General features: G+C 30.5%; 1 protein-coding gene across 1 annotated transcript in view; it reads right to left on the reverse strand.

Moving 5' to 3' along the window:
- The window catches only part of LOC129981049 (sodium-dependent neutral amino acid transporter B(0)AT3-like), a 32,579-nt gene that overhangs the window by 14,957 nt on the left and 1,549 nt on the right, over positions 1-16,073 (reverse strand). Inside the window, exons 2-6 of the mRNA XM_056091663.1 lie at positions 9,894-10,201; positions 8,098-8,259; positions 6,468-6,578; positions 4,139-4,340; positions 2,215-2,399 (exon numbers count right to left, since the gene is read on the reverse strand). Coding sequence (XP_055947638.1) covers positions 2,215-2,399; positions 4,139-4,340; positions 6,468-6,578; positions 8,098-8,259; positions 9,894-10,201 — 968 coding nt within the window. The remainder of the gene's footprint in view (positions 1-2,214; positions 2,400-4,138; positions 4,341-6,467; positions 6,579-8,097; positions 8,260-9,893; positions 10,202-16,073) is intronic.

The raw sequence follows: 16,073 nt of genomic DNA on the forward strand, positions 1-16,073 counted from the left end.
TGGGATTCCTTTTACGCAGTTGCTGTCAGAGCAATAATTTATTATTGGTTAAAACATGAAATGAAGCCTGTCCCTGACAGACGAACTTCAGTAAAAGCCTTATAAAATAGTTGTGTTCTTGACCTGGTGTTTCGAAGAGGTGGAAAACATGTAATAGCAAGAATAGAATTCATTTAAAAAAATAATTTTGAACTTAAGCATCAGGAATTTCAAACCTCCCCATATCAACTAAGATGAGCTTCAGAAAAAAATAGAGTAAAACAATTCAAATTTCTAAAAGCGAAAGCAGATCATGCTGTGATGTTTTCCGCTCATCATGCACAGTCAATCTGCTATAACACGATGTCATAATACACAATTTTCAAAACAGAGTGAAGCTCTGAGACTCGGGCTCCTTAAGACGACACTGATTTTTACTTTCAGTCCAGAGCTTCTGACACTGATTTTTACTTCAATTTGAATCTTCTAAAATCTTTTGTAAACACTGTATCTTGGGTAGATAAGTGAGGCCGATATCAGTTAAATAAATAAATAAATCTTTTGTAATAATTGCAATATATAAGTTGAAATAATACCTGTCTACTTATTTCGTCGCGTTGGAACAAAACTCAGATTCTATAAAACAATATTAGGAAAGATATATAATATATTTTGTTAAAAAATTTTTATATAATTTTTATTAAATATATAATTTTTTAACAAATTCGAACATCTATTTACCGACGAAATCTCATTACTCCACTTAAAGCCTTCCTATTAAGCAAAATTGTTAAATAGAAATTTGTAAATTAAATTATAAAGAGAAATAAAAATAAATACTAAAACTTATCTATCCCCTTTATTGACTACAACTCATATTCGAAAATGTGAAAAAGTTTTTTATAATTCTGCTTTGTATAAGATGAATAGAAAAATACTTCTTCATAAAAAAATTTCAATTTTATGAAAACTGAAACATCAACTGAACATTTTCTAGAAATTAATTTTTCCCTTTGTTCTCTTAAAATTCAGAATGTTTTTTTCTGAAGATTTTTAATTAAATTCTCCATCATTCACTATATGTTCTCAATTATCCTTTGTAGCATTTCGCAATACATTGGGTATTACATTGGGTCAGATTACATTGGGTATTCTGCAAGTTCGTTGTCTTCATAAGTGTGGAGAAAATTAAATAACCGTATACTTCCCATAATAGAACAAGAATATGCTAATTCACAGTAATGGATTTGGTAGGATTTCCATGAAGCTCTACAAATCAGAAGTTCAGTAAAATCTTAAAACATTGCAAAATGATGCTAATAATAATGTGGAGAACTTAGTTAAATAAAAATTATTATCCAAAGATTAAACATATCTAATTATATGGAAGAAAATATCATTTTAGAATGTTATTCAAATTCAGGGTCAAGCAAAAAAATTTCATTAAAGGAATGTTTGCTGAATAGAGATTCTGCTGAGTATCATGTATTTTATATAAAAATCTTTGATTAACCATTTTATTTCACGCATTCGAGAAATCATGTTAATTAATAAATTATTCTACACTATTTGGCAGACACATTTTTACTGTGTATCATATAAATAGTTTCTACTTCATTGTCATATTATTTCCGCTAATTTTTAAACCTTGCATTTCTTTAATGTTTAAAAACAGAATTAGTTCTACGAAGAAAATTTTGGAAAAGACCCAAAATGACCCAAGGAATGTCACAAATTTTTAATAGTATACATATAATATCCAATAAGATGTTCACTGAAATATTATAATGACAACTTCGTAGGATATTTGAAAAATTTTAAGCTCGGAGGCGAAAGCGGTTGTCCTTTAACCCCTTTACTTACGATTTACGTTCCAAAAGTTAGGGCCGAAAATGTAAACAAGATCGCGCTGATTTCGAGCCATTCCACGATTCGGCAAATCGGTCCTAAGTTGTACGTGCACGACTTACGGGATGTGAATACTGTGTAAAAGACACATTGGTTTAATTTTGTGGGATATTTGATTGATAATTACCACCTGATGTAATAATTGTGGTAGAAATACAAAATAATTATTACCAAACTCTGAAATATAACATAAATTAATTTGCAGTCCGATCACTGTACTACGGGCTATGCCCGTGATATTTATGTTTGACCGATAATCGTACTATGCCCGTAGATGTAGGTTAAGGGGTTAACGATACTTTTAATGAAAGAAAAATGACAGTATACCTTTTCTAACTCCTTCTGTATGTCACATTCTGGAAAATCAAAAGGTAGATTGGGAATGGTCTGGCGCAGGTGGTTGATGACATCCTCGGGTATGACAGAAGGGATGGTTGTGTTTTGGTACATGGGCTGCAACAATAAATCTCGATCTAGTTCACAACGTTGATGGATGCTGTGGGCTTTGAAACCTGCCACGGAAATGAAAATTAAAAAATGTCGTTCTAGAACATTATGCTTGATAAATGCATTTCTTCAAAGAAATACAAAGATTATGTATAGAAAATATATTAAACATTGTATAACATCTCCTGTTCATTTTGACCATTTCTGAGCTCTTTTTAATCCTTGGAAATACTTTCAACTGAAATTTATTTTGTCGCAGAGATACATTTCTTTCAAAACGCGTGTTAATTTTCCAAATTTTATACGAAAACATTTTTATATTCTTGTTAAATTATTCTGAACAAAGGCGTTATCGTATATTGAAATATGTAGTTTTATTTATTTACGTGGACTTCCAGAAAAGATACTTATGCAATTGTGCGCAGTGGAATTGCAGAGTAGGAAAAAACTGATTCCGTTGCCGATCATTTTCTTTCCAACAGAAAGTTTAACGGTCAAAGATGACGCAAGTATTTAATCTGCCTATTATGTTTCAAAACTGGCATTAATTTTGAAGTAATAAGCTTTATTATATCACAAACTTTTTGCCAATATTTCTAAATTTCACCATATCTAGACTTGGCTACAACTTTGATTTTAATAAAAGAATATGTGTAAAAAAAGTTTATGCCATTTGTTCCAATTAGTATTAATTTTATTACACCTCATAACTTAAGAAGGAAAATTAAACTTGCAGTTGAACACTAATATGACCAGCGAAATCTACATTCTCAAATGGCATTTACACTTCATCTGTCTGTCTCAATAAGTTCGACCTCTCAAAGAGAGTTTTCAAGACACATATACCTAAATTCAGTGTTTATCAATCCCTCCCCCTCAAAAAAATCACATGTTCTCGAACGATACATTGATTTAGTTTCCCTATTTATCAAACATGGCTCATTTTCACAAGTATTTTTTTTTAATTTATACATTGCTACGATGATTATTATATAGAGGGATTATAGCAGCAAGAATAACCGGGATCATTTCACTAATGGAGTTTTCTGAAGATGAAGTGGGGAACTTTAAGGTAGCCGACTACGTTCGAAGGAATATTTTTGAAAAATTGGATTTTTTAAAAACTATTTATGGTTTTTAGATGTATTGTCAATTATAAACACTATATATACAAAAAAATTATTTGGAAATATAATATATTTTGAGAAATAGGAAAATTTGTAGTAAATTTTAATGAAATTTAACCTAAACGGCTAACACTCTACACAAAATTGTAATGTAGCTATCCTATTTTTCTTTGTACACAAGTTATAGAATATAATGATGAATGAAATGAACCAAAATCTAAGAAGCATTTTGAGATGCAAAGAAATTATGGGTAAAAATGTACGTATATATACATTTTTTCCATAAATTTACAACTTAATTTTTCTAAAAACATCTATAAATAAAAAAGTATTTCACCAACAATAAAACTTTTGGTTCATTTCATTGCCCACAGTATTTAAAACACACGCTGAAATTTTTATGTAAATACCTCTATTAGTTTTGAGATATCATGTTAACGGTGGAAAATTTTTATAAAAATTAAAGTTTAAGAAAATTGAAGTTAAAGAAATATTTTAGCGAAAAAATTGTTTAAAATTATCCTGGATGATAGATCAGACCTTCCTTTTCCTAGAAAATACTATTTTGGAAAGAGGAAAGCCTGAACTACAAGAAATAATAATAAAAGAAGAATTCGCCAATGTAGTCGAAAACCAGTGTTTTTAACGTAGTCGGACCCCTTAAACACGAAACTTACCGAGTACCGAGAAGACGACGATGCCGGCGAACATGGAAGTGCCACAATTGCAGATGGAGACGGTAAGGGCGTCCCGGAAACAGTTGTTGTGCACTGGATTGTAGGAGGAGAAGGCAATAAGCCCACCAAAAGCAAGACCCAGGCTGAAGAAGATCTGTGTACCTGCCTCCAGCCACACCACGGGATCAGCCAGCTTCGACCACTGTCGGCAAACAAGAATGAACTGCACATTGAAACACGTAATCTCCAAAAAAAAAAAACAATAACGAACAATTTTCATATTTATATTACGTCCTGCTTTGAGATATATGTCTTAGCAAATCAGTTCTTTAGCACTCTTATCAATTACAAGAATCGGCTCTTTGTATAAACTCCTAATGTAGATGGTGAATTAACATTTGTACAATCTACGATAAGTGAAAATATCAGTTTATGTCATACGAAAGATTTGAAAGGTGACAAAGATTTTTATGGGGTCTCTATTTTCACCAGAAAGTCAGCTCATATTATATGGAACAGGTTAGTAAGCTGCTGAAAACTTTTATTAACTTATGACTTTCAACATTCTGAGACCTTGATAATATTTTATTATGCATTAATATGGTGATTTTAGGGTGAAATATTTTATTATGTCTACAACAGAGAGAGAGAGAGAGATGTTTGATAAAAAAGAAAGTTTTTCATTTATAACTGGTTCAATTTCTTATTTAGAGCCAGAATGTACTGAAAAAATCAAGAATAATAGAAAAAATATTATTATAAAATAATGTAGATTACAGAAGCAGATGCAACTTGACATCAACTCTAAGTTCCGAGGAATTGTAAAAAACAATAATTCGTCGGTGAATGAAAGAATAAGTCCTCAATTCATCGTATTTCCCTCCCATTTAAAAATCATATTAAGCAATCCTGTTTTTCATAGAATAAGGAAATTCCTGTTGGCATGATAGATCATGAGTAAATAGACTCATTTCCTTAAAGTTGAAAAAAAACGCGTTTCTTCTTATCGAATATTTATAATAATTTTGAATAATGTAGTGGAATCTTTTTTATCTATACAGTAAATGACAACTAATGATATCAACAAATTCAATGCTGGATGGCTTAGTTTTCAAAATCTTCGCCAAATGTTAATTTGTATTGCAGATATCTTGCTGAAATATGTAAAATCCATTTCATATAAAAAAAAATTTCTCGAAATTCTTTTTAAAGGAGAAAAATATTAGATGACAGATTAAATGATCATCACTTAAGTGTACTAAATCCGTAGCACCTGGCTTCAACAATCATGAATTCAAGGATTAAACTTTAAGAGTAGGCAAAGTATACTAAAAAAACAAGAAATGCTGAAGCCATGAGGAAAGGCTCTTTATTTACATATTTTTTTTAAGTAGGTGATGTACAAGATTAGCGATAAAGCTTAAAGGTGAATTTTTTGGGAAGGAAAACATTGAATAAATAGGGAGGATTATTTAGTATGTGTTATCAAACAGTCTGAAAAAGGCTTTTGTTTTGAATAGCATTACGTAAGATTCAAACGATTCTTCGCTGTCAAAAGGCAATGATTGCTCTTTGAGGAAACATGCATCTTATGTACGTAGCTGCAAAATGTAGAAATTTATCGGAAATGAGGAATTCCTCAGCATTTCTTCCTTTTTCCACCATATATATATGTGTGTGTGTGTAAAATATTTTAACAGTTGTTTGGAGGAAAAGAAGAAACTTTTAAAAATTTAAAAACTTCAATTTATTTAGCCACAGGAGACATGATTTATTTACAGAGAATAAATAGTAAGAAATACGTCAGTCCACATCGCGACAGAAGAAGAAACCAAAATTTTTTCCTACAGTGGTTTTACAATGATAATTTGATGGGGATTTCTTTGACACATTAGGAAAGGGAAATTTAGGTATCTTTAAAAAGATGTTGTAAGCATTAAAGATTTTTATCCTTTGGATCAGAGCGTGGGAACCTGCTGAATTCAACAATTTTATAGAGCGCGTGTAGAATGAATTAAATGAAAAATGGGAATTGGATCAGAAAATAAGAGACCATTTTAGAATGAAACTATTATGGGCTAAATTAGTTTCCTAAAAAGTAGGAAATTATTTAGGATTTAAATTAGATTAAGAGATATCATTACTTATTACTTGCTTCTTTAATAAGTTATAAATTATTAAGTGGTATACTATATAATATATATGAGTAAGTCTAATTTACAAAAAATACCGAGAGTATATATTTTATGCATGCTATATGCTAATATTGCTTTTTTTTTCTTGCTATTTATAAAGGAAAATTTGCACAAAAATAAATTGAGAGTAATACATCGGGCGTGAAGAGATGTTCGAGTCCCTTCTCCATTCCGTCCAATGTGATCCCTCTGAAGAAAAAGATGACCAACACCAAGTAGGGGAAAGTGGCTGTCACATACACCACCTGAGGAAAAAGGGATACTTCATCTCATCTAATAAAACTAAAACTAGAGATATACTGTTAGAAAGAAAAAGGCTTTAATAAAATTAGCAAATTCATCTAAGCATTGTCTATATAAATTCGAAAACGCTTACTAAAATTTCAAATATGCTGTTGATTCGCAAACTTGTATTTTTAATTGTTGCTAATTCGTTTTTTTAGTAATTTATTCTAACGATGTTATATGGTGTCCTAACTTAAGTAAATACAATTTGTTTTTTTGTAATAACAGAAGTTTACTCATCCACATTTTGTCGAAAACTGAATTTTGAATGGAAATGAAAATTATTATACTAATGTCTCAATTCAATATACTTAAAAAAAAAAAAAAAAAAAAAAAGCAGATTCTTGGTTCTATTTTGATCTTTGCAAATCTTGATTAATAAAATTCTTTCAAAGGTATAAAGATGTCATTTTTTAAAATTCTTTATATTTATTTAACTTTTAGAAGGGAAGGCCTTTATCAATATTTCCTATGAACTCTAAATTCAAGATAAACATAAAATACATATCACTGGCTTCGTTTTTACTGTTGACTTTTGGTTCAGAATTCTTTGCAAGAAGTAGCGATGAAAAATTTCCAGCTTAATTATTTTAAATAAATTTTTAAACAATGCGAAACATGTAACGAAATTGTAATTTTCAAAGGTACCAATTAATCTTTAAATTAAATTTGAATTTTTTCCTATCCGAGATATTAAAAGCTTTAATAAATACTTCACGGCATTGTAGAAGCATTTACATGAGCAACATGTACTCACTCTAGCACTCTTAAATTACAATTAAAGTAATTTAAGTGGCTTTTAAGATTACAGAATCATTCTTCCGAAATTATCTGGTCTACGGGGGTCATTTTACACATAAATTTTCTACTGTAAGAAAATAAGAATTTTTAGCTTTTGGGATATAACTAGAACCCATCAAATAATTAATGAGAAAAGAGCAATTAACAAGGATATTTTTGTTGTTTTAATTCTTAGATAGCACTGAAATACTTCACCTACTGTGAAATTTCTAATAAATGAATGAGAAAAATTTATTATCATGATCTTCATTGATTTTTTTTTTCTTTTTGCTAAAATTACATACTTTACAAAACTTTACCAGCAAAATTTGGAAATACACAAAAAGTAAGATCAAAATCACTTACCAGAATGATAAGTTAAATTTAATCAAGAATATAACAAAGCTCATTTAAGACTCAATTACAGACAGTCATGTTAGATCGCTCATGAAATTAATCATTGCAAATTAGATTTCTACTTAGACAACCAAAAACAAACCAAAATTTCAAATTAAGAAAGAAATTATTGATTGCATCCCTTTATACATCTTTCTTACATTCTAATCTATACAATTTTTTTTAAAATACTTTTTCACTACTCATCAATTTTGTAAATCTTATTTTGAAGAATCCTGTTATCCTTTGAACATGAGATGCCTAAATTTATACAAGTTAATCCTTTTCTGATATTCTGAGTACCTTTCCTGAGGAGGCTATTCCTTTGGCCATGCAGAGGTAGCAGAAGAACCAGGCCAGAAGGAGACAGAGGGCGATTCTCCAGTTGAAGGCTTCAGGACTCTCGATGTTGGCGCTGATGTCCAGCGTCTGACGGTACCAGAAGTACTCGGTGGGGCTGCTTTTCTGCAACAAAACAGAAATGTTTCCATTTCCAGTATTAATTGCTTCTATGAAAGGAATGACCAATTAATTTTGTGAATTAAGAGGCGTTAATGATATTCCAAAATCATAGCTCTGCTCGAAAAAAGAAATGCAAACTTTTGTTTTACCTCTGTTAAATAAATCTATAGATGTAAACATAATGTAATAAGCTTTCATAAAATTTAAACAGTTTTTAAAAAAGACTTTAAAGTAAATTTTAGATGTGAAGTTCTGCAAATAGATAAGAGATATATGTATTATGCATGTAATGAAACTTTATTGCTTTGCATTCGTAGTAAGTTTGCATAACTCTTATTCTAATGAATTATCTTAGGATATTGAAAAGATTGCAGTCATTATAAATGGTTAGTAAATTTTATTGGAAAGATCGTGTTACTGACGCTTGTATTCATCAAATATTTCTGCTTTGTTACTTTGTATTTTTGTATTTGCACATATTTATTTTCTTACTTTAATTGCTTTACGCCTCCTTAACGATTTTATATCGATATTTTTATTACGGACATTTTTAATATTATTATTATTTATTACATTTTAATTAAGGTGTACGTACACATTAGAAGATTTTTTAAAAATTATAACTTTAAAAATCCAGTTTTTTTCTCAGTAGGTCATGAATATATGTTTAAACTCTTTTCAGTGAGAAAAAAACCCATATTACATTAATTATTAATTAATTAAATAATATTTAATGTGCTAATTAGCATATTTTTTTGAAACATGATATCTTAAATTCTACTTTGTACAGACACACAATTCTAGGTGGAAATGATGCCTAATATTAGTCTTCATGTTGTCTGCATCAATCAAATTATAAAAATATATAGTTTTTTTAATAATTGTTTCATTAACGATGAATAAATAAAGTGGGATTTTTCTGTAATTTTTACTTTTAGATAGCTATTAAAATTTTATTTCTATAAATATAACTTTGATTGACGCACAGATTATTTTGATATATAAATAATCATATTTGGTCAATTTCTTGTTGAGTTATGATTGTTTGAATGAAGCAACATAATGAAAAAATATCATTCTTCATAAAATGAGTTTAAAAAATACCGAAACTAGAATTTTTAGTACCTGAAGAAAAATAATTATAACTCTAGAAATATTCCGAATATTAAGAACACTTTGGTATCGTTTGAAAGCTAAAGGACTAGAGAAAATTTTGAAGCAATAAAAAAAAATATTCGGTATTTTGAACGATTTTTGAAGTTTCAAGTGTACGTACACCTTAATATTATTATAATTAATTTTTAATATTAATATAAATAATAATTTTAATAATCGTAATACTTTAAATTTCGTCTTTCTGATTCATTTAAATTTTTGAAAAACACATAAATTTTTGATGGACATGGAAAATTACCATTTTTTCTCATTATGATAAAATATTTGGTTTCCAATCAACTGAAAGCAATAATTTGAATTTTTACTAACAAGAATCAATCATGCATCCACTGCCTTGAGATAACAGTTTTCATTCTTTAATGATTACTGTAAATTTGAATCGAAACGGTCTTAATGCACAATAACCGGGTTACAATTACGATCCTCTTTATATGAGATTGTGATTACTTCACTTGACTCACCTGGCACTCTGGAACCTTGATCCACGTGTGATTCGGCCCCTCCGTCCTCGGGCATTCGGACCATGGCAAAGGGCTTTGGAAGCTCTGGAAAAAATAATACAGACACCAGGCAATGATGGTGTTGTAGTAGAGGGCGACATTGAAGGAGACGACGGCGCTTGTTATGCCGATTCCTCCCACGTACGGAGAGACGAAGTTCCAGGCACCGATGGCGCCTTTACGCAAGCGTTGCCCCACCGCCAGCTCCATATAGAAACAAGGAATTCCTTCCAGGAACAGCATTATGAAGTAGGGTATCAGAAAGGCGCCTGCGGGAATAAATAAGATTTTCTTGTAACTCTAATTACTTTTCTTTAATTATTTTGATGGAGGTGGTATAGAGTGATGGAAGGAGCAGTTCTGTACCACGTTAACGGATAGCAGAAGAAAGCAGTTCACGGTCAAGAAGAAATAATATACAGAAGTCAGTGTGCCAAAAGATATAGTATTGTGTGTATCGGTAGTTATATAGTTCATGGTTTCTCTGCCACTTTTGCTATCTTAGCATAAACATGGAGGGAGTGAAATTTTGTTTGAAAAGCAACAAATCTGACACAGAGACATTGTAGCATGATGCAACTGCAATGAGCAGAGGGAAATATTTTGAGTAGGGCTAGCGTTTCGGACTATGAATCATATAGCAATGCAGGATTGGAAATGCTTAACAAACACGGTAGATGACGTTGCAGGATTGCAGGATTAATTATCTGTCCCCAACAGACTATTCACTTCAGTATTCCATAACACGATTCAATTATCATAATCACTGAACTCATAACTGTTCAGGCGTTTAGAACGGGATCATAAGCAATAGCGTCAGCAGACCCAAATTTACATCCAATGTGCATCTCAAATGTATAGAATCAAAAGACCTGTTCCTACTCTCACATTTTCATATCGTATTTCAATCAATGACATCATCTTCATTATTTTTTAATTAAAAAAATTAAATTGATATTCACTTGCTCGTTCTCATTTTTTTTGTAGTAGGAAACATGCATGAAATGAATTTCTACCTATAGGATTTTATTGCCATGTCAATCAGAATGTATAACGCTCTTTGAATCATCTGTGAATGTGTTTTTCATAATTTTAACATGAACTATACTTTTTGGGTCCACTGGTGAGTTTTTGAAACGAAACTAAAATAATTATCATTATTAAAACAATTGCTTAATTGCATATTCCACTTACTTCCCTTCTTCAAAGTTAATGAATGAAGCTAGAGCTTTTTTCACACTCTTTGTTAAAATTGAACGAATTTTGTTTTCGTTTCTTATTTCATCAATTTTTTTATAGAATAAGTAAACAAAATCCTGTAAAATATTGAGAATTTGAGAGAAAATATCATTAAACTGAATGATTTTCGTTCTGTTGTTTAAAACTATTATGTTGAACATGAAATAAAAGTCACATTTTCATATCGTATTTCAATCAATGACATCATCTTCATTATTTTTTAATTAAAAAAATTAAATTGATATTCACTTGCTCGTTCTCATTTTTTTTGTAGTAGGAAACATGCATGAAATGAATTTCTACCTATAGGATTTTATTGCCATGTCAATCAGAATGTATAACGCTCTTTGAATCATCTGTGAATGTGTTTTTCATAATTTTAACATGAACTATACTTTTTGGGTCCACTGGTGAGTTTTTGAAACGAAACTAAAATAATTATCATTATTAAAACAATTGCTTAATTGCATATTCCACTTACTTCCCTTCTTCAAAGTTAATGAATGAAGCTAGAGCTTTTTTCACACTCTTTGTTAAAATTGAACGAATTTTGTTTTCGTTTCTTATTTCATCAATTTTTTTATAGAATAAGTAAACAAAATCCTGTAAAATATTGAGAATTTGAGAGAAAATATCATTAAACTGAATGATTTTCGTTCTGTTGTTTAAAACTATCATGTTGAACATGAAATAAAAGTCACATTTTCATATCGTATTTCAATCAATGACATCATCTTCATTATTTTTTAATTAAAAAAATTCAATTGATATTCACTTGCTCGTTCTCATTTTTTTTTGTAGTAGGAAACATGCATGAAATGAATTTCTACCTATAGGATTTTATTGCCATGTCAATCAGAATGTATAACGCTCTTTGAATCATCTGTGAATGTGTTTTTCATAATTTTAACATGAACTATACTTTTTGGGTCCACTGGTGAGTTTTTGAAACGAAACTAAAATAATTATCATTATTAAAACAATTGCTTAATTGCATATTCCACTTACTTCCCTTCTTCAAAGTTAATGAATGAAGCTAGAGCTTTTTTCACACTCTTTGTTAAAATTGAACGAATTTTGTTTTCGTTTCTTATTTCATCAATTTTTTTATAGAATAAGTAAACAAAATCCTGTAAAATATTGAGAATTTGAGAGAAAATATCATTAAACTGAATGATTTTCGCTCTGTTGTTTAAAACTATCATGTTGAACATGAAATAAAAGCCTACAAGTACTGAAAACGTAATTTAATGTTTTAAATGGATCGTAAACCACTGTACTCTGTCATCCAGGTGCCTTATTTGTACTGATACTCTCTCATCCTTATTTTTGCTTAGTAATATTTATTCCTGCACCAAAATTGTAGTGAATTTTCTAATCACTCTTTACGAGTTTAAAGCAAGAGAAATTAGTGTCTGTTTTTCTCAAGTCCGAGGTCATTCTGGCATTTTAGGGAATGAAAGAGCCGATTGGCTTGCAAAGTAAGCTACAAAACTAAACATTATTGATCCTGTGAGCATCCCCAAATCTCACATTCGTAATGAGAATCACAAAAAGACCATTCTCTTATGGAACGAGCTGTACCAAAATTCGCCAACTGCCTCTTTAACCAAATTATTTTTCCCCACAATTTCTCAAAGGTTGAATAACAGGCATTTCTTCAGTGGTTTTCACTTAACAAAATTTCTTACTGGACACTGTAATTTCAATTACTATCTCAAGAAATTTGGATTATCGAACACTGCTCTGTTCTCTTGCAGCGTGGGTGGAGTTCAAAATGTCGAACACTTGCTTTTTGATTGCTCCAAACTTATTGAAGGAAGAAGAGATTTTATTGTGGATCTCGATGGCTGTAATACATATTAAGTTTCCACCACCGCTTCATGTTTTGGTCGACCACAAAATGGCTTTTTTCTCATTCTGTAAATTTATTGCCTTTGCTGCCTCAATTTTTAATTAGTTTTGTTGTTTATTTTTTCCTGTTGTTTTTATCCTTATTTTTATATGTACATATTTTTATCTATGCATGTAGTTGTTTCTACTTACTTCTGTAAACCTTGTGCTGTACTTTGTGGTTCACAAGGATTGACTTATTATTAACTTTAAAAAAAGCAACTGTTTGTTGTATTTTTGACTTCATAAAGAATATGAAAGTAAAATTTTCGCTGATAGCATGTCGTTTGAAGATAGATGGTAATATGTGACTTGACATCTTTACGCAAGTTCATGCACAAAATGAAAAGGACACGTACAATTGTACTAAAATAACGTTATAAATGTGTATCAAAATTTAAAATTTTAAAGTATTTCATTAATGAAAACATGGATATCAAATTATATATAAGATACCTAATTTGAATTAAACCCAATGAGTGCTCCCATGAACAAACTGACCTTCAAAAGAGAGGCATATTAACATAATTGAACTCTAATTCAATGAAGAAAACGTAACCTCAGGATCCAAAACGTTAACTTCTCCTGATTCTAGGTAAGTAAATATACTCTGGCGCTTTTAATTTTGTCTTAATTCGACAATTTCTAATAGAACTCAGGTCACCTTCACGATGTTGGATCTATATAAGCAATAGCGGCAAATGTTTACTCAGAAGACAGTGACTGTCAAATTCTATCTTTCCATTTTGTCCTTTTTGAGGTCAAAGTTTTAACACCCTCTGACTTTTAAATAAGAAACTATTAATCACATTAAAGCACAGAAGAAATAAAATAAAAAATACTCAATGAGTTGTTATTTAAAATAATATTAGGAGTTTTAATACCTAAGGCCGCACAGTATTTTATTAAAGATAATAAGACTTATAAAGTTTAATTTTATCCCATCATATCATTATCATCACAATAATAATGAATGTTAACGCATTTACAATTGCGAAAACGTTAAATTGAACTTATCAAGGCAATGTTTACAGCTGTTTTAAAAGACAGGATTTTGCAGCACATTCCTCTTCTTACATCAAATGAAATGCGCCATGTTGTCGAATTTTTTATTCACCGAATGTAATCATATCAGTGTAATTCGATCTGTAGTTGCACTGATATGATCCATATGCGATTGCAATAAAGGTGTGCGCCATTTTCCACACATTTCATCTAATTTCTGCTTCACATATGACTACAATAAAATTAATTTCTTTATTGTCTTCATTTCTTAAGAAATTAACTGCCAATTGATTTATCAATCATTGCGCTTTAATTCTAACCTTGATAATAATTGCTAAATTCAGGAGATTCAAAACTTATCTCTCAAATTTCGTGTGGAGATAGGGAATATATCAGAAAATCAATTTCACATAGGAAAATATATCCGCAAACTACAGGTATATGGACAAGATGGACAAGTGAACACAAGAAAATAGCATATTTAAATGGTAGCGAATGCGACCTTTATAACATCAAGGTAAAGTACATTCGTTATTAGTAGGTGCTCAAAATTGCGACCATTTACTCAAACACGGGATTCACAGCACCGTTGAACAGACCATCGAACAATTTCAAAAATGACTGGCATATCACGCACAATGCCTGCGGCATATCCGCCAAGATACGTGGTAACAACATGACGGAGCTCCAAACCATAGCATAATTGTTGCGCGTGATTATCTGAACCAAACATTCGGAGCTCAATGGATAGGCAGAGGTGGACCAATCGCTTGATCAAACAAATCACCTGATTTATCACCCATGGGTCTCTTTTTGTGTTGGGCCATGAAAGACCATGTGTACGAGACCCCGTCGGCAGTGTAATAGACTTTGTTGCACGAATAGTGGCCGTCACAGGCATTTTCCGTGATTTCCAGGCGTTTTTGAAAAGATTCGAAAAGATTTCAATGCAACGGCACTGTGAATCCTGTGTTCTTGTAAGTGGTCGCAATTTTGAGCATCTTCTATAAACTGTACTTTACCTTGCTGGAATAAAAATCACACACTTTACCACTTAACTGTACTTTTTCTTTGTGTTCATTTCATTTATTTATTTTGAACATGCAGATGACATTTGCAAACATACTTTCCTATGTGAAATCGGTTTTCTCATGTATTCCTTACCTCCCCACGAAATTTTAACAATAAGTTCTGAATCATCCTGTATATTAGTTCATAAATAAATTGATCAATTTGGGTCCCATTTTGCGTTAAACTGCTTTTATATTTTAAAAATGAGAAACTGAAGGCTATAAGACAGAAAGGAATATATGCACTCCAAATTTAGCGGTGATTTATCGAATTTCAGCAAAAGTGGCCAAATACTTTCAGTTTAATATCGATCATCCTTTGCATGGGTATTAAAAACGCACCCTTGTCAAGTAAGAGAAGTAAAAGTGCAGTCGCTAAAAAGTTTAAAGAAAATATAACACTCTTACTTGTGAAAGAAAGATGCATTCCTTTTTTTTTACTGAGATTTTTTTTTTATTTAAGAATTTCCGAAAGATTAGACTATAGATAAAGAGTTAAATATAAGCCAGTTTAATGACATGAAATTCGCTATAGATCAAATTGTGCTAAAAATATTTTCAAATTCAAAATGTTTTTAGGGATTAATAAAAGGTACATGCAATAATCATAGAATCTGAATTAGCTATATAAAGCTGTATAAGTGATATCAATTGTGCCTGTACAGTTTAAAATTGTTTTGAATAAAGTTTAAAGTATACTGGTAAAAAAAAGAAAACTATGTTTTCCAAGTAATTGAATTTAATTTCAATTTGATTTTCTCTCACTCACATTTTCAGATCTAAGCAATACTAAAGAATTTTACACAATTAGGCATGAATTCAAGGTTATGAATATATTAATTATTGAATTGCAGCTGTAACAAATATATATATAAAGCAAAGTCATGGATAGAATGTATTTGTGTGAGCACATATACGAACTAGTCAGAATAAT

This window comes from Argiope bruennichi, chromosome 8, assembly GCF_947563725.1.
Source record: "Argiope bruennichi chromosome 8, qqArgBrue1.1, whole genome shotgun sequence".
NCBI classification, from domain to species: domain Eukaryota; kingdom Metazoa; phylum Arthropoda; class Arachnida; order Araneae; family Araneidae; genus Argiope; species Argiope bruennichi.